Source organism: Bufo gargarizans, unplaced genomic scaffold (genome assembly GCF_014858855.1).
Source record: "Bufo gargarizans isolate SCDJY-AF-19 unplaced genomic scaffold, ASM1485885v1 original_scaffold_1350_pilon, whole genome shotgun sequence".
NCBI lineage: Eukaryota > Metazoa > Chordata > Amphibia > Anura > Bufonidae > Bufo > Bufo gargarizans.
Genome location: NW_025334321.1, coordinates 215,605 through 238,440, shown reverse-complemented (window position 1 = coordinate 238,440; position 22,836 = coordinate 215,605). Strand labels below are relative to the sequence as shown.

General features: G+C 42.7%; 1 protein-coding gene across 4 annotated transcripts in view; it reads right to left on the bottom strand.

Moving 5' to 3' along the window:
- The window catches only part of LOC122923203 (pulmonary surfactant-associated protein D-like), a 170,494-nt gene extending 147,913 nt beyond the window's left edge, over positions 1-22,581 (bottom strand). For 3 of the 4 annotated variants that reach the window (XM_044273941.1, XM_044273942.1, XM_044273943.1), the window contains exons 1-2: positions 22,470-22,553; positions 22,167-22,339 (exon numbers count right to left, since the gene is read on the bottom strand). In XM_044273941.1, coding sequence (XP_044129876.1) covers positions 22,167-22,332 — 166 coding nt within the window. In that variant the 5' untranslated portion in view covers positions 22,333-22,339; positions 22,470-22,553. Of the gene's footprint in view, positions 1-22,166; positions 22,340-22,469 lie in introns of all 4 variants that reach the window. The other variant, XM_044273944.1, reaches the window with a different exon arrangement.
- Positions 22,582-22,836: the final 255 nt, after the last annotated feature.

The window sequence follows — 22,836 nt, the reverse complement described above, 5'->3', positions numbered from 1 at the left end:
GAGAGATTTAGAGGGATTTAAATTTGAGGCCTAGTATTTAGGCGCTGGGTGACAGGTATGGGTTTAGTGACAGAATTAGACTTGGAAATACACAGTAGCGGTGTGTGTGAAGTTATTCTGAATGACCCAATGTGCACCTTCAATATTATATACCCTTTTAGGGATAGATTTCAAATAGCTCTGATATAGCAGAAACCACTAAATTATGAAATTGCTAAATTGGGAATTGTACTTCAACCCAGAACAAAAAATGTGCTTTGACGGACACTAAATATCTTGCCCAGCAACAACAGTACAGCGGTGGGTAACGAGAGATTTAGAGGGATTTAAATTTGAGGCCTAGTATTTAGGCGCTGGGTGACAGGTATGGGTTTAGTGACAGAATTAGACTTGGAAATACACAGTAGCGGGTGTGTGTGAAGTTATTCTGAATGACCCAATGTGCACCTTCAATATTATATACCCTTTTAGGGATAGATTTCAAATAGCTCTGATATAGCAGAAACCACTAAATTATGAAATTGCTAAATTGGGAATTGTACTTCAACCCAGAACAAAAAATGTGCTTTGACGGACACTAAATATCTTGCCCAGCAACAACAGTACAGCGGTGGGTAACGAGAGATTTAGAGGGATTTAAATTTGAGGCCTAGTATTTAGGCGCTGGGTCACCGGTATGGATTTAGTGACAGAATTAGACTTGGAAATGCACAGAAGCGTGTGTGTGAAGTTATTCTGAATGACCCTATGTGCACCTTCAATATTATATACCCTTTTAGGGATAGATTTCAAATAGCTCTGATATAGCAGAAACCACTAAATTATGAAATTGCTAAATTGGGAATTGTACTTCAACCCAGAACAAAAAATGTGCTTTGACGGACACTAAATATCTTGCCCAGCAACAACAGTACAGCGGTGGGTAACGAGAGATTTAGAGGGATTTAAATTTGAGGCCTAGTATTTAGGCGCTGGGTGACAGGTATGGGTTTAGTGACAGAATTAGACTTGGAAATACACAGTAGCGGGTGTGTGTGAAGTTATTCTGAATGACCCTATGTGCACCTTCAATATTATATACCCTTTTAGGGATAGATTTCAAATAGCTCTGATATAGCAGAAACCACTAAATTATGAAATTGCTAAATTGGGAATTGTACTTCAACCCAGAACAAAAAATGTGCTTTGACGGACACTAAATATCTTGCCCAGCAACAACAGTACAGCGGTGGGTAACGAGAGATTTAGAGGGATTTAAATTTGAGGCCTAGTATTTAGGCGCTGGGTGACAGGTATGGGTTTAGTGACAGAATTAGACTTGGAAATACACAGTAGCGGGTGTGTGTGAAGTTATTCTGAATGACCCTATGTGCACCTTCAATATTATATACCCTTTTAGGGATAGATTTCAAATAGCTCTGATATAGCAGAAACCACTAAATTATGAAATTGCTAAATTGGGAATTGTACTTCAACCCAGAACAAAAAATGTGCTTTGACGGACACTAAATATCTTGCCCAGCAACAACAGTACAGCGGTGGGTAACGAGAGATTTAGAGGGATTTAAATTTGAGGCCTAGTATTTAGGCGCTGGGTCACCGGTATGGATTTAGTGACAGAATTAGACTTGGAAATGCACAGAAGCGTGTGTGTGAAGTTATTCTGAATGACCCTATGTGCACCTTCAATATTATATACCCTTTTAGGGATAGATTTCAAATAGCTCTGATATAGCAGAAACCACTAAATTATGAAATTGCTAAATTGGGAATTGTACTTCAACCCAGAACAAAAAATGTGCTTTGACGGACACTAAATATCTTGCCCAGCAACAACAGTACAGCGGTGGGTAACGAGAGATTTAGAGGGATTTAAATTTGAGGCCTAGTATTTAGGCGCTGGGTCACCGGTATGGATTTAGTGACAGAATTAGACTTGGAAATGCACAGAAGCGTGTGTGTGAAGTTATTCTGAATGACCCTATGTGCACCTTCAATATTATATACCCTTTTAGGGATAGATTTCAAATAGCTCTGATATAGCAGAAACCACTAAATTATGAAATTGCTAAATTGGGAATTGTACTTCAACCCAGAACAAAAAATGTGCTTTGACGGACACTAAATATCTTGCCCAGCAACAACAGTACAGCGTGGGTAACGAGAGATTTAGAGGGATTTAAATTTGAGGCCTAGTATTTAGGCGCTGGGTCACAGGTATGGATTTAGTGACAGAATTAGACTTGGAAATGCACAGAAGCGGTGTGTGTGAAGTTATTCTGAATGACCCTATGTGCACCTTCAATATTATATACCCTTTTAGGGATAGATTTCAAATAGCTCTGATATAGCAGAAACCACTAAATTATGAAATTGCTAAATTGGGAATTGTACTTCAACCCAGAACAAAAAATGTGCTTTGACGGACACTAAATATCTTGCCCAGCAACAACAGTACAGCGGTGGGTAACGAGAGATTTAGAGGGATTTAAATTTGAGGCCTAGTATTTAGGCGCTGGGTCACCGGTATGGATTTAGTGACAGAATTAGACTTGGAAATACACAGTAGCGGGTGTGTGTGAAGTTATTCTGAATGACCCTATGTGCACCTTCAATATTATATACCCTTTTAGGGATAGATTTCAAATAGCTCTGATATAGCAGGAAACCACTAAATTATGAAATTGCTAAATTGGGAATTGTATTTCAACCCAGAACAAGAAATGTGCTTGAACGGACACTAAATAACTCGCCCAGCTACAGCACTAGGGACAGATTTAGCTGGATATAAATTTGAGGCCTAGTATTTAGGCGCTGGGTGACCGGTATGGATTTAGTGACAGAATTAGACTGGGATATGGCCAAAAAATAAACAGACTATTGCTGGTTAAATGCACTTGGTGTGACAGCTTCACCCTGATGTAGGCTTTAGCCAAAAAACAACCACACCATTGAGGGTTAAATGCACTTGGTGACAGGCGCAGCTTGCCCCTGATTTTGTATATGGCCAAAAAATGAACAGACTATTGCTGGTTAAATGCACTTGGTGTGACAGCTTCACCCTGATGTAGGCTTTAGCCAAAAAACAACCACACCATTGAGGGTTAAATGCACTTGGTGACAGGCGCAGCTTGCCCCTGATTTTGTATATGGCCAAAAAATGAACAGACTATTGCTGGTTAAATGCACTTGGTGTCACAGCTTCACCCTGATGTAGGCTTTAGCCAAAAAACAACCACACCATTGAGGGTTAAATGCACTTGGTGACAGGCGCAGCTTGCCCCTGATTTTGTATATGGCCAAAAAATGAACAGACTATTGCTGGATAAATGCACTTGGTGTGACAGCTTCACCCTGATGTAGGCTTTAGCCAAAAAACAACCACACCATTGAGGGTTAAATGCACTTGGTCGCAGCTTGTGCTGGCGCACCACAAGACACAAAATGGCCGCCGATCACCCCAGAAAAATGAGACTGACAAACGGTCTGTGCAGCCTAAAAACAGTGAGCAATTGAGGATCAGCAGCTCAATGATCCACAGCTGCAGATCGATCAGTTAATCAAGTCCTTTGGAGGAGTTAATCTGCCTAATCTCGCCCTACTGTCGCAGCCGCAACCTCTCCCTACGCTAATCAGAGCAGAGTGACGGGCGGCGCTATGTGACTCCAGCTTAAATAGAGGCTGGGTCACATGGTGCTCTGGCCAATCACAGCCATGCCAATAGTAGGCATGGCTGTGATGGCCTCTTGGGGCAAGTAGTATGACGCTTGTTGATTGGCTGCTTTGCAGCCTTTCAAAAAGCGCCAAGAAAGCGTCACAAAAGCGCGAAGAAAGCGACGAACACCGAACCCGAACCCGGACTTTTACGAAAATGTCCGGGTTCGGGTCCGTGTCACGGACACCCCAAAATTCGGTACGAACCCGAACTATACAGTTCGAGTTCGCTCATCCCTAGTTATAAACTCTTAACCGTTTAGGTGTTTCACAAGAATTTTTGGGCAGATTTTCCATTTTAATCATTTTTTTTTCCAGTTACAAAGCAAGGGTTAACAGCCAAACAAAACTCAATATTTATTACCCTGATTCTGTAGTTTACAGAAACACCCCATATGTGGTCATAAACTGGTGTGGTCACACGGCAGCGTGCAGAAGGAAAGGAATGCCATATGGTTTTTGGAAGGCAGGCTGCCCAGAGGCAACGAAAAGCTGTCCTCTGTGGGAGGTGTATCGTCTGTGTCCTCTGTATCCCCCCAGCCATGCACCAGTGATGGCCATGAGCTGGTCTGGGTGCCACCCTGTTGTGAACATGGTTCCTCCTCCTTTATCTCCTCCTTCTCCTCATCCTCCACCTTGTCATCCTCCAGAACTGTGCCCTGGCTGGACAATAGTGTACCTGGCGTTTGTGGGTGCAGGAACCCACCCTCGGAGCCACTTGTGAATGACTGGCCTGAAACCCTACAAAATGATCCCTCTTCCTCCTTCTGTGCCATTATCCTCTTCCATCATCGCCAGCAGCATTTTTTCAAGGAGGCATAGATGTGGGATAATTACGCTGAGAACGGGGTTATTGGCACTGGCCACGTTGGTGGAGTATTCAAAACCATGCAACAAGGAACACAGGTCTCGCTTGGAGGCCCAGTAATTGGTGAAGTCGTGCTGTTCCGCAAAGCGACTCACCCGTGCGTGCTGCAGCTGAAACTCCACTATCGCCTGCTGCTCGCACAGTCTGACCAGCATGTGCAATATGAAGTTCCACCTTGTGGATATGTCGCATATGAGACGGTGATCGGGAAGGCTGAAGTTACGCTGCGGCGCTGACAGGCGAGCAACAGCAGAGTGAGAACGCCGAAAGCGCGCACAGACAGCCCGCACCTTATGCAGAAGCTCTGACATATTGTGGTAATTTTTAAGGAATCTCTGCACCACCAAATTCAGCACATATGCCAGGCAAGGAATGTGCGTCAAACCGGTTAGTCCCTGAGCTGCTACGAGATTTTGCCCATTATCGCACACCACTAGGCCAGGCTTGAGGCTCACTGGCACCAACCACTCAATCGTACAGTCCTGATCAAAAGTTTAGGACCACTTGAAAAATGGCAAAAAATCATATTTAGCATTGCTGGATCTTAACAAGGTTCCAAGTAGAGCTTGAACATGCAACCAGAACAAATGGGAGTGAGACAAAACATTTTTTGAGCATTCAATTTAATGAAAAGAACAAACTGAAACAGGTTGTTTTTCAGCTGATCAAAAGTTTAGGAACACACCTCCAAAAAAATAAAAACTAACCCCCTCCAAAACAGAAATCCAACTTTTAAACACGAACTCAGTAATGAGTAGTTCTGCCGTTATTTTTTATCACTTCAAAAATTTGTTTCGGCATGCTTGATGCAAGCGTTTCCATGAGGCGAGTGGGAACATTTCTTCAAGTGGTGAAGACGGCCGCACGAAGGCCATCTACTGTCTGGAACTGTTGTCCATTTTTGTAAACTTCCCTTGCCATCCATCCCCAAAGGTTCTCAATTGGATTTAGATCAGGGGAACAAACGGGATGGGCCAAAAGAGTGATGTTATTCTCCTGGAAGAAGTCCCTTGTCCTGCGGGCATTGTGTACTGTAGCGTTGTTCTGTTGAAAAACCCAGTCGTTACCACACAGACGGGGGCCCTCAGTCATGAGGAATGCTCTCTGCAACATCTGGACATAGCCATCTGCTGTTTTACGCCCCTGCACTTCCTGAAGCTCCATTGTTCCACTGAAGGAAAAAGCACCCCAGAGCATTATGGTGCCCCCTCCACTGTGGCGCATAGAAAACATCTCAGGTGGGATCTGCTTGTCATGCCAGTAACGTTGGAAACCATCAGAACCAGCAAGGTAAAAAAAAATTCTCATCAGAGAATAAAACTTTCTTCCACCTTTGAATGTCCCAGGTTTGGCGCTCTCTTGCAAAGTCCAAACGAGCAGATCTGTGGAGTTCAAGGAGACGAGGTCTTTGAAGACTTTTTTGTTTTTGAAGCCCTTCAGTCTCAGATGCCGTCTGATGGTTATGGAGCTGCAGTCAGCACCAGTAAGGGTCTTAATTTGGGTCGAGGATCGTCCAGTGTCTTAACGGACAGCCAATTGGATCCTCCAGCTCAGTGCTGATGAAATTTTTTGGGGTCTTCTATTTGACTTTCTTGTTCCATAATCCTCAGGATCATTTAAGAAATTCCAAATGACTGTCTTACTGCGTCCCACCTCAGCAGCGATGGGGCGCTGTGAGAGACCCTGCTTATGCAGTTCAACAACCTGACCACGTTAAAAAAGGGAGAATTTTTTTTTGCCTTTGCAATCACAATGTGTGACTACCTGACAGAAAATGACAATGAATCCACATCTTTGCACAGATTTGGCCTTTTAAAGGCATGTGGTCCTAAAGTTTGGATCAGCTGAAAAACAGCCTGTTTAATCGTTATTTTCAATAAATTGAATGCTCAAAAAATGTTTTGTCTCACTCTCATTTCTTCTTGTTGCATGTTGAAGCTCTACTTGGAACCTTGTTAAGATCCAACAATGTAAAATATTATTTTTGCCCATTTTTCAAGTGGTCTTAAACTTTTGATCAGGACTGTATGTTGTTTAAGGTCCGTCCACAGCTCCTGCGAGGTGTTGGGCTTGTCCCCCAAACAGATACGTTTTAAAACTGCCTGCTGTCGTTTACCACTGGCTGTGCTGAAGTTGGTGGTGAAGGTGTTACGCTGACCAGATTAGCAGCCGGTAGAGGATGAGGAAGCTGAGTAGGAGGAGGAAGCAACAGGAGGCAAACTGAAGCGCCCTGCAATCCTCGATGGTGTAAGGACATGCACCAAACTGCTATCCACCTCAGGCCCAGCTGCCACGGCATTTACCAGCTGTGCTGTTATGGAACGACAACGTCCCTGACCATGCTTACTGGTCCACGTATCTGTAGTGAGGTACTCCTTGCCACAGATGGCGTTGCGCAGTGCACACCTGATTTTGACCCCCTTTTGGTTGTGCAGGGAAGGGATGGCTTGTCTAAAAAAGTAGTGGCGGCTTGGCACAACGTATTGTGGGACAGCCACCTCCATAAGGCGGAATGACAGCATTTCAAAGGCCAGTAAATTAGAAATGCTGGCCTTCAGGGCTAAGGATAGAGGGTGGGTGCTTCCTCTACCTCTCCACTGTTTGGGAGATGGAGCGCTAAATGCTTCTGTGGGACATTGTGGAGATGCTTGGTGACCCAGATGGTGGTGTTGCTGGCAGATCCTTTGTTTACGGGGTGGCAGGTGGCACTGTCACTCCAGAGGTGGGTGAAGAGGCCGAGACTGCAGCAGAAGAGGAAGCAGGAGGAACCTTTCTTGGTTTTTGAGGTGTCTACTCCACTGCAGCTCATGCTTTGCACTTAAATGCCTGGTCATGCAGGTTGTGCTCAGTCTACACCACTGCCCTCCTTGTCAATCTGCACACTTTTGAAAGCCACAGCAGATGGCACCTGTGTTTTGTCATAATCCGAGACGTGCTGCGATGGTCCTCCCATGTACTCATCTTGAAAAATAAGTGGTTGGGCATTGGTGCACTCAATCTCTTCCACTTCTGGGGCAAGGATAGGTGGATGGCCCTGGGAAACCCTGCTAACAGTCATCTAAAAGCAGAAAAGACTGCTGCATGACTTGGGGCCTAGACTGGCTGATTTGCAAGGGGGTGAGGTGAAAGACTGATGGACTGGATCGGCTGCAGGTACCAACTCTGATATTTCCGCAGGAGACTGGGTGGAAGACAATGTGAAGGAACTGGAGGCACTGTCAGCAACCCAATCTACCATCGCCTGTACTTGTTCTGGTCTCACTATTCGTAGAGCCGCATTTGGCCCGACCAAATACCGCTGCAGGTTCTGTCACCTACTCGCACCTAAGGAAGGTGTTTCACTTGTGCGTGTAGCTGGCACAGATCGACAACGTCCTCTCCCTGCAACAGGAGCTCCACCAGCAGCACCATGTTCTGGGCCACGTCCCTTATTTGACGCTCTCCTCATATTTCCTAAATTTAGGATCTTGCCCTAAATGGGTGTTTAATTAATATCAGAATAGAACTACCGTATATAAAGCGTGTATCTCACAGGTACAGATCCAGACTAGGACGCAATTGAAGGTTTTTGCCCAAAATGGGTGTTTTTCAAATAACTGAATATAACCACAGTATCTAAAGAGTTTATCTCGCACGCCCTGATCCAGACTAGGCTGCAATTATTATTTTTTTGACCAAAATGGCTGTTTTTCAAATCATTGAATAGAACCACAGTATCTAAGGGTGTATCTCACACATACAGATGCAGACTAGGCCGCAATAATTTTTTGGGGCAAAAAATGGCTGTTTTTCAAATAACTGAATATAATAACAGTATCTAAAGTTTGTATCTCACAATGACATATGCAGCAAAGGCTGCAAAATTAACTTTTTTTGCCCAAAACTGGTTTTTGTTAAATAACTGAATATGACAGCAGTATATAACCCTTCAATTTCACACGTTCGGATGCAGCAAGGGCGGTAAAATTGTGTATTTTGCCCAAAAAGGGTGTTTTATTAATAGAAGAATATAACCACAGTATCTAAAGGGTGTATCTCGTGGGAGTGGCCTGACTATGGTGAGGCCGCACGAGGACGCACGAGTGTGGAGCTCCCGCCACAGGTCTGAGAAACCAGGAGCTATTTTCCTTCTAATGCACCTGAAGCAGCTCTTATGGTGTGTACACGTAAAGGGTCACTAGCGGGTGATCCCTCATCAAGATCCCCCGGAGAAAGGAGCGGGCTACCCAAGTACTTTGCGGCGGGGACGGCTGGTGACAAAACAGGCCGCAAGCCGAACGTGGCTCCCTTCACACCAGTGCACCGGAGCAACTCCTCAGAAGCAGAGGTACTGCCGAACACTCAGGGGTCTCGACATCAGACCCAGAGACGCATTGAGGCAAAACGCTCACCTGACTCGCTCCGGTCCAAGCAAGATCACCTGCAAGGCAGCACCACGGGGCAGTCGCCATCTTGGGACGCAGCTCTGTCTCCTCAGCACTGCTACGCTGCAGCACAATCCCCAGGTACCGTAGAAATGGCAGAAGGAGGGAACTCAGGAGAAAGCTGGGACGTAAGAGAATATATTAAACTCCTGCCCAATAAGCAAGATATGGAAAAGTATGTGGAGCGACTAGAAAACTCATATAAGCAAGAGTTGTCCACAATCAAATGCAATGTAAAAGCTATTGAAGAGAAGTTGGAGGAAGTGGCGTCCCTGCATGATCACACAGCTGCTCAGGTGGATGAGCTTATGAATCAATGGAAAGTAAGAGACCGTCACATTGGTCACCTTTACCGTCTCCATGATGACATTGAAAACCGTAATGGACGGAACAACATAAGGATTAGAGTACTTCCTGAGGCCACCAAGATGGAGGACTTGATATCTACATTACAGGGACTCTTCAGTACCATTCTGGGGGAACCTGTCACAGACCGGTTGGAAATGGACAGAGCACACAGAGCGTTAGCCCCTATCAGCTCAGACCCCTCTAGGCCCAGAGATGTGATCTGCCGTCTCCACTATTATACGGTAAAGGAGGCTATAATGAAAAAGGCGCGCAACTTTTCTACAATTGATTTTGACGGGGCCACTCTGACGATACTTCAGGACTTATCCAGGAACACCTTAGCCCAATGGAGGGCACTTAAACCCTTACTAGACCTCTTGAGGTCAAAGGACATCCCGTATTCTTGGGGGTTTCCATTTCAACTGGTAGTCCGTAAGAATGGTCACGAGTGGAACTGTGGGATCCCGACGACCTTGACATGTTCCTGTCTGCATTGAACCTGCCACCAATCCATCTACCTGACTGGCAGGTCATTCCAGCTCTACCATCTCGCTCCACAGGCGGTTACTTGATGTTGAGGAAGGGTTGAGACACATGCATATATATACATATATGCATGCAAACACGTGCATGCATATATGATATATATGCATGCATTAATGGTCACTTTATAGGATGATGCTGGGCACATCTGGGAACATCTGCCCTTAGTGGCCCACACGTGCCCCCTAAAAATCCCCCTTATAATATATATATATATGTGCCCCAAGCATCCATACCCATGTATATTATACAATATCCCCCCCCCCCTATACCTGAAACCAGGTGCATCAGTGTGAATGTGCCCCAAGCATCCACACTGATGCAATCTTGTTAATTGCATCAGAATGACCGGACTAAGGTCCAGTCATCCTGAGAACTACAAAGAACTCCTTTGTTGTAATTATCTCCAGCGCTAATGTAATGGAGATAATTATGCTTGATAGAGGGGAGGGAGAAACCTCCCCTCCTTCTATTATGCACATTCCGGCAACGCGATTGCTATGCGAGGTGCTGCAGGAGGGAGATCGAAGACTTTTCCCGCCTGTCAGCAAGTCGCGGCCCCGCTGTGGGCGTGCGGGCTGGCGTGGTGACGTCATATCACCGCGCCGGCCCACGTGTCTAGGACTGTGGCGCGCGCGCACAGCTCATGCACGCGACCCGGGAGTGCGGGCTGCAGGGTATAAAGCCCAGCAGCCCTGCACGGTGGGGAGACTGAGACCGCCCCGCCATGAGAGCGCAATCGGCGCTCAGGGAGAAGGGAGCGGACACCCCCAAAGAGGAGACCCCTACCGGACACCCCCCTGATAGGACAGCGCGATCGGCGCTCAAGAGGAGCCGTGCCGCCCCCCACCAGGAGACCACCTCTGGACGAACGAGCAAACCCCTGGACGAACGAGCAGCTAACCTTAAGTATCACCCCCTGTATTAACCCCTATCCCACCAATGATCCCTGACCCCCTACCACTAACCCCACACCCCTATTCCACCAACAATTGCAGGGTATTAACCCTTGCATTGACCTCACCCCTACCTACCCACAACCCCTACACCCCTGGTAGATCCAAACCCCTACTCCCCTGAATAATCCCTGCCACACACCCCCTCACTGTAGACTTGCAGGGTATTAACCCCTGCATTGTTGTACAGCCCTGATCACCCCCATTGTTCATTACTGTATTTGTGTCTGTGGCCTGCATGCACCCCTGCAGTGCCATCGTTAACCCTCGTCGTACCCCATAGGGAAAGTAAGTAAAACTAGGTGGGTGGGCTGCTAATACTTGTATGTGTGAACTGTATAGTTAGTTTATGGGTGGAATTTGGGAACGTGTAGTGTAGTTTAGTACTGTATATTTAGTGCTGTATTGTTAGTGTATTGCATGCGTAGTGTATTGTTGGTAATAAATACTGTGTTCTACTTGTAACTATCTGTGTAATGTGTGGTTATTAGATAGTTAGTTTAGTAAGGCGCATGCTGCTAGTTTAGTGATTAGCGTAAGGCAAAGTATAGTGAAAGTATTGTATTGTGTTATATAAAGGTATAAATCGGTGGGGTCATCGATATATGGCTCCTCCTATTTATGAATATTCATTATTGATATTTGCATAAATATTAGTGATTCATATTCCCCCTTTACACTTGAGAAGAGTAACTTCAGGGAGGGTGCATTCTCAGCCGCCAATGTGAATGTGAATTTGAGGCTGAGATTTATATGTAATCATCTCTCATATTATTCCAGAGACAATCTCAGAAACAAGAGATCATTTGGTGGGATTGAAAATGCACTTATGCTTTCTTTTCTCCAATTGTGTTGCTTTCATGTTTAAGGCTAACTTACCTTTATTTCTCCTTAGTTTTACAGAGTTTATCTGTGATCTGAAGCTTAGTATCTAGGCAATGCTTCGCTAAATGATGAAGGTTATATAAGAATGTTTTCATGTTCATCTATTAGTCAAATCTCTCAGGGGCTTCTCAGCTTTGTGGTGGCTATCTTGTTCCGTCACTGGAAGTCCGTCCCCTATTGTAACCCTCGTTCTATCAGGTATAGGACGAGTCGGTCCCTCTACTTGGGACAGTTACTTGACATTGCAACTTACCCCTTCCTTTCACTTTCCTTTTTCCTTCTTTCCCCTCTACTTCTACCTCCCTGCCCTCATAGTCAGAGAGCGCCAGACCTCCTCAAGATGCCGTGTACTCTTGGGGTGGTTTAAGCGATCCCTTGACTATCCCCCACTACAACAGGCTTGCGTATATTTGAGTGAATAACTTGAGATTCTCAGAATGGCGGGCCCGCCTAATGTGAAACTGGCATCTCTAAATGTCCGAGGTTTTAACACCCTGGAGAAACGCTCGGGTTTTATACATATATATGGCACGCACAGGGAGAGGGTGCAAATTCTGCTGTTGCAAGAAAAGCATTTCAAAAGAGAACATGTCCAAAAAATCCTGTCAAAACACTATACTTTTTGGGCTCATAGTACTAATCCGGATTCTAAATCTAAGGGAGTTTCAATTGCTCTTCATAAATCACTACCTTATACTTTTCTAGAGTCACAATTGGATCCTCTGGGTCGGTTCCTGTTCCTGAAGCTGCGGATCCATGAGAGAGTGTACACCATTATGAATCTCTACCTGCCAAATACCAGACACAGCAGAGCTCTATCAGGTATTTTTAATAAGTTATACACCTTTGCTGAGAGATTGGTGCTGCTGGGTGGTGATTTCAATATGATCATGGAGCCCTTATTGGACTCCTCCTCGGGTAGAACTTCGGTTCCATGGTCAATAATCACTAGATCCAAACATATGCTACATGCCAGACAACTGGTAGATGTTTGGAGGATACTAAGGATAAAGATTTCACGTACTTTTCCCCGTGCACCAATCATACAGCAGACTAGATAGATTCCTGATCTCACACCATGCATCTCACATAGGCACCCCACTTTGGTCAGATCATGCACCAATATTCTTATCTCTAGAACTGCAGGGCCTGATAGCCAAAGAATGGACATGGAGGTTAAATGAGACCCTGTTGAGGGATAGTGTATGTAGAGCCGACTTAGAATCTACGATTAAACAATTTTTTTAGAATCAATCACTAGATGACACGGCCCTTCCCCCTACAGTGGGAAGCATTAAAATGTGTGCTGCGCGGTGTTCTAGTAAGCCACGGAGACTCAAAAGGGAGAAGGGAGCAAAGATATGGCAACTTTTAATGCAGATAGCTAATCTTGAACAGTCACACAAGCAATCACTGGATCCACACATCTTTTCTAAACTCGCATCAACTAGAGATCAGCTTAAAAAGTTACTCTAAGGCTTTGTTTTTAGGAACACTGAACGTTTTCAAAGCTATCTTTTTGCGCATTCCAATAAACCCAGGAAGGCGCTAGCACGTTATATACACCCTCGACAACAAGCTAGCTTTATCCCAAATATATTGGATGCTAGAGGCGCGCTGGTGCATCATCCGAGACAAATTGCTGAAACCTTCAAAGCATACTACGAGGTCTATATAACAAACGGGGGCAATTTGCGGACATGCATGAAGAGACGCTTGATAACCGAATAAATACATATATGCAAGATACAGCTCTTCCCAGGATACCCATAGAAAAGGGAACAGAAATTGAGGGAGATTTTACAGAATATGAGAGAGAAGTTCTGAAATCACTAAAAGGGGGGAAAAGTCCAGGCCCAGACGGTTTCACTGCACCCTTTTTTAAGGACTTTAAAGAGCTGTTATCACCTTTTCTCTTAAGAGTATTCAATAGCATTTCTCCTACATGTCCCTTTCCTAAACAGTCCCTTGAAGCTCACATAGTCATAATCCTGAAGCCTAATAAAGACCCAAAAGTTTGCACTAATTGTCGTCCCATATCCCTGATCAATTGTGACATCAAAGTATATTCCAAACTCATAGCGAATCGCCTCAATAAAATACTTCCTGGTGTCATCCATGGGGATCAAGTAGGGTTTATACCCAATAGAGTAGCTAGGGATAACACTATCCGCACGATTAACCTCATCTCTAGAGCAAAAAGCATGGGGGATCCTCTCTGTCTCTTTGCAGTCAACGCAGAAAAAGTGTTTGACAGAGTTAGTTGGAGATTTATGATTGCGGCGCTGAAACAGATTGGTTTAGGTCCCACAGTAATAGGAAAAATCTGTGCTTTATACACGAACCCCACAGCCAGAGTGAGGACCAATGGCATACTAGCCTATTCTTTTGACATAAAAAAAGGGACTTGGAAAGGGTGTCCGCTCTCACCCTTATTTGTACGTGATAGCTATGGAACACTTAGCTAATGCCTTACGTACTAACAAGGATATTAAAGGCATACAATTGGGAAACACACATCATAAATTGGCCCTCTATGCTGACGACCTTCTTATGTACATTTCAAACCCTCATGTTGCTATTCCATCTGTTCTACAAGAATTCCAAAGGTTTGGCCTACTTAGTAACTTTAAAATGAATCCCACTAAAAGCGAGATGCTCAATATTTCACTCCCGTCAGACGCAGCTTCCCAGACTCAAAGCAACTTTCCCTTTAAATGGCAGAACATCAGTATAACATATCTAGGATTACAAATCCCAAGGCAGCTTCATCTACTCTATCCTCTTAATTACCTACCCTTGCAAAATAAAGTATTGGAGGACCTACAGAAACACTCTGTGAAGCACATCTCATGGTTTGGCAGACTTGGAGTCGTTAAGATGGACATTCTTCCGAGATTTCTGTATCTATTTCAAATAGTCCCAATAAGTGTACCCAGAGGGTATTTTGCGGTTCTTCAGAAAGCCATTACTCTATTCATTTGGAATTCCAGTAGGGTTAGGATTAGCTCTTCAGTTTTAACTAAACATAGGGATAATGGAGGGTTGGGTCTACCGGATCTTAAGGTATATCATGCATCAGCGTTACTGATGAGAATCATAATTTGGTCAGATAGGAACTCACCGAAACTTTGTATTAAGATGGAGAGGGAGCTTTCCCCAATAAACTTATCAGTGGCACCATGGGTTAACAACCGCCCAGCCCAGGTTGGTTGGCCTTTCTTGACGAGACACGCCTTGGCCTGTTAGGATTATTGGACCTCGAAATTTCAGATTTCGCAAAAAAAAAGGTCCTATGACCCCAATCATGAGTAACCCTGATTCTCTGATAGGGGAAAAGGCATCTAATCTTTTGATTTGGCACAAATCCCAATGTCCCAGGGTCCGGGATGCTATGGCACAAAAACACTTACAAAATTATGATTCCCTTGTACCTGAAGATAGACGGAATGGTTCCATGTGGCTTGCATATGTCCAGATAAGATCTTGCATACACAGTTTATTCGACCGAAGGTCATGTCCTGACTTAACAGCTTTTGACAGCATCTATGTGAAGCCTGATGTTCATTACAAGCTCATATCACAATTGTATGGGCTTCTAATGGACTGTAGCAATCCTGAAATAGCCCCGTTCTTTAAAAAATGGGAGTCTGATCTCCAGTTGACCTTTTCATCGGAGGATGTCCTTAAGGTGTGTACACTCTCTCATGGATTGTCTATAGCTGCCCACGCGAAGGAAAAGAACTTTAAGATCCTAGCCAGGTGGTATTACTGCCCCTCGACTCTCAACAAAATGTTCCTGAATGTCTTTAACCTATGCTGGAGATGCAATTCGGAGGTAGGTTCAATTTTACACATCTGGTGGGCATGTCCAATAATAATAAAATTTGGGACCAGGTGTTCCTCATCTGCAGCAAATTCACAGGCAAAACCGTTCCCAACTCCCCTAAAATTGCTCTTCTATCGCTAATCCCAGGCTCGATAGCTAGTCTAAAGAAGAACCCACTACGGTTCTTTCTTCTAGCAGCACGCATGGTAATTCCACAACAGTGGAAAAAGGTGGATGCTCCCTCTCTCTGTGCATGGGCGTCCGAACTCAGATATTTGTTAAGAATGGAAGAACTTACAGCACACTCGCATAGTATAGAGAGCTTGTTCTATGGCAGATGGAATTCTTTAGTAGAATTTGTTCATTCTACAAATTTTTCGAGACTAGTGGGAGAACTCAGTAATATAGAGGATAGGTCGAGACCCAGGGATTAATGGAACTGCAGCACGCTTACATAACTCCCTCTTACACTTGCCTTTTCCTAACTTGCGTATTGAATACCTCGGGAACACATACATAATGTTTTCCATTTATGGGTCTTTTTCACTCTCTTTTCCTGGGCCCTAATTGGTTGGTTTATATTTCACAAATGTTATCTGCGAGCTGACTTCACTCGATTTATTGGCATCCCTTAATGGTGGGGCGATAGGTTTCTAATTAGCTGCATGATATGTAATAATGCCGCTTTATTGAAACTATTCTCTGTAATTTTCTTGTTTTGTATGCATACTTTCTTCAATTGTATACATTGATTGCCACTGACAATGTGGATCCTGCGATATCCTTTATTGATATTTTGCTTTCTGAATCTCGAGCGATCATTGTTCGAGAAAGATATGTTTGAAAATATTCTCACATTTCCTGATCCAGACTAGACCGGAAATTACATTTTGGGCACAAAATGGCAGTTTTTCAAATAACTGAATATAACCACAGTATCTAAAATGTGTATCTCACAATGACATATGCAGCAAAGGCTGCAAAATTAACTTTTTTGCCTAAAACAGGTGTTTGTTTAATAACTGAATATGACATCAGTATATAACCCTTACATTTCACACATGCTGATGCTGCAAGGGCTGTAAAATTGTGTATTTTGCCAAAAAAGGTTGTTTTAAAACCCCCAAATTATGGCTGTATTTCTAGTTTAAATTGCACCCTAAATAATTATGCAAAGGCACCAGATGTTGGATATTACCAAAAATTGGTGTTTTTTAAAAGACAGAAAATTATTAACATTTTTGAAAACTTGTTTTTAATAATCAAAGATGCAGCAAGGGTTGCAGTATTTGGCAAAAAAAAGTTTTTTTTTTTTTTTATAACCGAATATAAAAGCTGTATGTAACAATTGAATGTCACACGTGCAGATGCAGCTAGGGCTGTAAAATTGTGTATTTTTCACAAAAGGTGTTTTTTTTTAAAAAAAACAGCAAATTATGGGTGTATTTCTAACTTAAATTGCACACTGACTAATCCTGCAAATTCACCAGATGTTGTATATTGCCCCAAAAAATTTCTGGTCCGCAAGAAAATAGAGCATGTCCCATTCTTGTCCAGACAAAAATAGGCATTTCTATGGGGGTGCCAGCCGGGTGCATTGTGTATCCACAATGCACTATGGACATCTGAATGGAGTCTAAGATAGGAGAGAATCTGCCAGTCTTCAGTTTATGCGACGACGTGGTACAATGGAGAAAGCATTCCAAAAAACAATTTCTCTCCACCTGGAGACAAATCCTGTCAAGATTGATGTAAGTGCGGTATCTGCTGCTCATCGACCCAGATACTTCTGGGGCAACCTGCCTGGCATGACCAGGCCTCTAGTAGCTACAGACAATGAGAAGACAAAGCGTCCAGATATCTTTGAGCCTGGAAGAGTCGCAAAGTTCACCAAGATACTGTCATGGTCTTACCTTCTTGCTGTTCTCCTTCGTTTGACATGTGCTGGCGGCCATCTTGGTTTCTAGGTTTCTTGTAGCCTCCCACCCGGCGGCTTCTCCTTCCCACTGGGAGGAGCTGGATGCCTAGCTCATATATATAGGAGGTCTGTGGCTTCAGTTCCTTGCTTGGTCCTCCTGTGTTCATGCTTCTAAGACTGCTGCTGCTTCTGGTTCCTGATCCTGGCTTCGTCTGACTACCCTGCTGGTTCCTGATCCAGGCTTCATCTGACTACCCTGCTGGTTCCTGATCCAGGCTTCGTCTGACTACCCTTCTGGTTCCTGACCTCTGGCTTCGCAAGACCCTGCTTCGGTTTAGCCATCTGTTTGGACTTTTGCCTTACAGCTTGATTTTCAATAAAGCCTTCTTATTTCCACTTATCTCTTGTTGTACGTCTGGTTCATGGTTCAATGACAGATACAAGGGTTGCAGTATTTGGCAAAAAAAAGTTTTTTTTTTTTTATAACCGAATATAAAAGCTGTATGTAACAATTGAATGTCACACGTGCAGATGCAGCTAGGGCTGTAAAATTGTGTATTTTTCACAAAAGGTGTTTTTTTTTTAAAAAAACAGCAAATTATGGGTGTATTTCTAACTTAAATTGCACACTGACTAATCCTGCAAATTCACCAGATGTTGTATATTGCCCCAAAAAATTTCTGGTCCGCAAGAAAATAGAGCATGTCCCATTCTTGTCCAGACAAAAATAGGCATTTCTATGGGGGTGCCAGCCGGGTGCATTGTGTATCCACAATGCACTATGGACATCTGAATGGAGTCTAAGATAGGAGAGAATCTGCCAGTCTTCAGTTTATGCGACGACGTGGTACAATGGAGAAAGCATTCCAAAAAACAATTTCTCTCCACCTGGAGACAAATCCTGTCAAGATTGATGTAAGTGCGGTATCTGCTGCTCATCGACCCAGATACTTCTGGGGCAACCTGCCTGGCATGACCAGGCCTCTAGTAGCTACAGACAATGAGAAGACAAAGCGTCCAGATATCTTTGAGCCTGGAAGAGTCGCAAAGTTCACCAAGATACTGTCATGGTCTTACCTTCTTGCTGTTCTCCTTCGTTTGACATGTGCTGGCGGCCATCTTGGTTTCTAGGTTTCTTGTAGCCTCCCACCCGGCGGCTTCTCCTTCCCACTGGGAGGAGCTGGATGCCTAGCTCATATATATAGGAGGTCTGTGGCTTCAGTTCCTTGCTTGGTCCTCCTGTGTTCATGCTTCTAAGACTGCTGCTGCTTCTGGTTCCTGATCCTGGCTTCGTCTGACTACCCTGCTGGTTCCTGATCCAGGCTTCATCTGACTACCCTGCTGGTTCCTGATCCAGGCTTCGTCTGACTACCCTTCTGGTTCCTGACCTCTGGCTTCGCAAGACCCTGCTTCGGTTTAGCCATCTGTTTGGACTTTTGCCTTACAGCTTGATTTTCAATAAAGCCTTCTTATTTCCACTTATCTCTTGTTGTACGTCTGGTTCATGGTTCAATGACAGATACGTCACTAAAGATTTTACCGAATAAAACCGCAGCGCTGATTGCTGAATAAATTTTGTTTTTTAATTGAAAAACTTCAATAAAGATTTTACCACATATAACCGCAGCGCTGACCGCTGAATAAATTTAGTTTTTCGACCAAAATACTTCAATAAAGATTTTACCGCATATAACCGCAGTGCTGAACGCTGAATAAAAAAAATTCAACCGAAATACAGCAATAAAGATTTTACCACATATAACTGCAGCTCTGAACGCTTAATATATTTTGTTTTTCGACCAAAATACATCACAAACGTTTTTGCCGCATATAACTGCAACAGTGAACTCTAAATATATTTAGTTTTTCTACTGAAATACATCACTAAGGTTTTACCACATATAACTGCAAAAGTGAACGCTAAATATATTTTGTTTTTGTACAGAAATAATAATATCTGCAGGATGGAAATGCATATATATTTTTCTTTTGTACTGAAATAAGCCAGTAAAATCTTTTAGCAGAAATAAATGCATCAGTGAAGTACGTATATTTTTTTTCTTTTGTACTGAAATAGGACACAACGCTTTCACCACATATAACTGCAGAAGTGAAATGCGTATATATTTTTCTTTCTGTACTGAAATAGGCCACTAAACTCTTTTGCCACAAAAAACTGCAACAGTGAAGTGCGTATATATTTTTCTTTTTGTACTGAAATAGGGGGCTAAACATTTTGAACACATCTAACTGCACAAGTGAACTGAGAATATATTTTTCTTTTTCTACTAAAATACAAAATAACACTTATAACCGCCGTACTGACTGACTGCTACAGCCGCTTCTTCTGTGAACCCCTGCACCACTACTTCCCGGGTAGATAGCCTGCTACGAAGCAGGTGGTTTGGTGGTCTACCCCGGGCATGTTTGGCTCCCGACCTCCCACTGTTCCCGACCTCCCACTGAAAGCCATGCTTTCAACACATATAACCGCCGACGTGAACTGAGAATATATTTTTCTTTTTGTACTGAAATAGACCAGTAAATGCTTTCAGCAGAAATAAATGCACCAGTGAAGTGCGCACATGCACCCCAAGAACAAATTGTTGGAATTAGAGAGCTGTATAATGGCTATTGGAATCCCCAAATAATCTTTCCCTGCACTTGTAAATCGCTTTTCTAGCACTGTCCCTAGCGCCTTCTGACATCTCTCCCTGCACTAAGATGCTGTGAAATGATTCCTTCCTATCATTTCCCTGCACTTGTATATCACTTTTCTGGCACTGTTCCTAGTGCTTTCTGACGTCTCTCTCCCTGCACTAAGATGCTGTGAAATGATTCCTCCCTATCCTTCCCCTGCACTTATAAATCATTTTTTCATATTTTTTTTCATAATGAGGTTTTTCCAATTGATGTCCCTAGCACCTTCTCACATCTGGCCCTGCACTCAGATCGCTTGAAAATGTCTGACTCTAAGATGGCCACCGTATTTATAGGGCTGTGACATCACAGGGCTGGCTGGCTGCTCATTGGCTGCACGCATTGCATAATGGGTCAGCCCGCCTTCCCAGAGTTCCTTGCCCCATGTCCTCACACGTGTAGACGCAATTGTAGCTGCTATTTTAGGAAAAATTGCGTACAATTTGTTACCACAAAGCGTGAGGAAATTTGCATTCGTTGCAAATCAATTTTTTTATGAAATTCGGATCGAATTGATCTGCTGATTGGCTGGCTGCACAACATTATGGGTGTATGGGTCCCTCCTTCCCGGGCTTCTTAATTTCACATTGTTACATGTGCAGCAGCCATTTTAGAAAAAAATCTGATTTGTTTTTACGAATCACCGTGAAATTCGGATTCGTGACAAATCCAATATTTCCTGAAATTCTGATCGAATTCCACTATACCAACTTTGATTCGCTCAACACTACTCATCAGTACTACCATTCTGGAAGAAATAATTTCTGAAATATAAATATAGAATATTTCAAGAGTTTAATTTCCAATTTTTAAATTAAGTACAATAAATCAAATAAATAAATATATCCTGTTCCTCTTTTGTTGTCAGCTCCCTGAAACACTCCACCCCCTTTTCCTGCACACTGAAGACACACTATATAGGAACGTAGATCTCCGAGGACCTAGGGGAACTTTATGCTCTTAGTTATTCACCACTTCTACAAGCTGTCAATTCCTTTTATTTCCTGGATAGGACAAAATAATTTTCTTAAGACCTATGTAGTACAACTTTTCCTTTTGTGGTGCCTTAGACCCTGCTTTACCCCAGCTGGCAATAACCTACCTGCCATGCTTATCACTGCCGCTTGCTTACTAATTCCTTTATTATGAAGGGACACAAACATCTCTGCTTCTCTTTCCCTTTGTGTTAGTTTCACATTGGTGACTTTCTTTTCCAACAGCAGTTTGTTTGTTTGTTACATATATTTCTTGCTTCTATTTGTACAGCTGGATGTCTCTATTTTATATGTGACAAATTTCTGCAATATGCTGAGTTACTGTTTGTTAATAAAAAGAGTATTAAAAAAATAAATATTGAATACTGCAGAGGCATCATTTTGTTGTTAATCAAGTATCTGAAAGATTTATTTTTTCATTAAAAACTATTTATTCCACAATTTGTGTAACAATATTTGCTAGAGAATGTAAAGCTGGAGCTACACTTTTTGTACCACTTTTCATAGATTTTTACTGTTGAATAACAGCTGCAGTGCATATGATTGCATACAAGTCAATTTACTGCTCTGGACTACAGCTTTAGCTCAAAAGTTGTTGTTTGTTAGCTTAAAAGTGCTAAAAAAAAAAAAGTCTAGGTTTGACCATAGCTTTATATTTTATATTACAGGCTCAATATTTCTTACATTGAAGGCTCAATTTGTTTTATTTAGAGCTTTTTTATTTTAGTTTACCAACTAATGTTCATGTGAAACAATGCATTTCCTTTTTTTTTCTGTTCTGTTTTACAAAAAAATATGACAAAACCATATTAGTAAAATCTAAAGTAGAAAGAGAAATAAAAAATAAAAATGACAATCTACTATCTCTCATTTTATCGTTGCTGTCAGTTTTGAAATATCTGACATTTAGTTTTAAGTTAACTATGCAAATATGTTCAATTATAAAGTTGAGCCTTCTCTAAACTCCATTTGTCTTTATTCCTTACCTGTATCTCCTTTTAATCCATTAATGCCATCTCTTCCATCCCGTCCATTGAGACCTGGAAGCCCTTGTATTACAGAGCACGCTGGTGACGTGTCAGACAGAGTCCTGGTGAATAACATTAGAAATATTGCTGATGTGAAGCTGAAGGTCCGGGCGCAGAAAATCATAGCTTACCTAAATAGAAAGATATCTAGTTTAATAATTTCACACAAATTAAATGTTTTTAGGACTTTATAAGAAATAAAAAAAAATTACATTGAATACAACTACCAACAGCAAAGTATCTGCTCACATGTTCACTCACCTTTTTCAGCTACTGTAAACAAATTGCCCCAAATTACCTAAAAATAAATAATGTTTTTTAACAAAGACTGTAGCCTGGAGTAACTCATTTATGACATGAATGCAATGTGTACATTGCTTTTTATATGCCAGTTTATCGATTACTTGGAGGTATCTTGGTGAACTTTGAACTGGGAAGGTCAATAAACATTTTTTGATTATTTTCGTTTTTAGCAAAAATAGTTTTTGCTGTCATAAAATGTTGTATGTAGTCGTGAGGTAAGATTGTTTTTTCAAAATCTGCTTAACTTGAGAAATGGAAAAATATGCCTGTGTGTGCAAATTATTTTTATAATAGCTGATAATATTTTTTTTTTTATAAACTCATT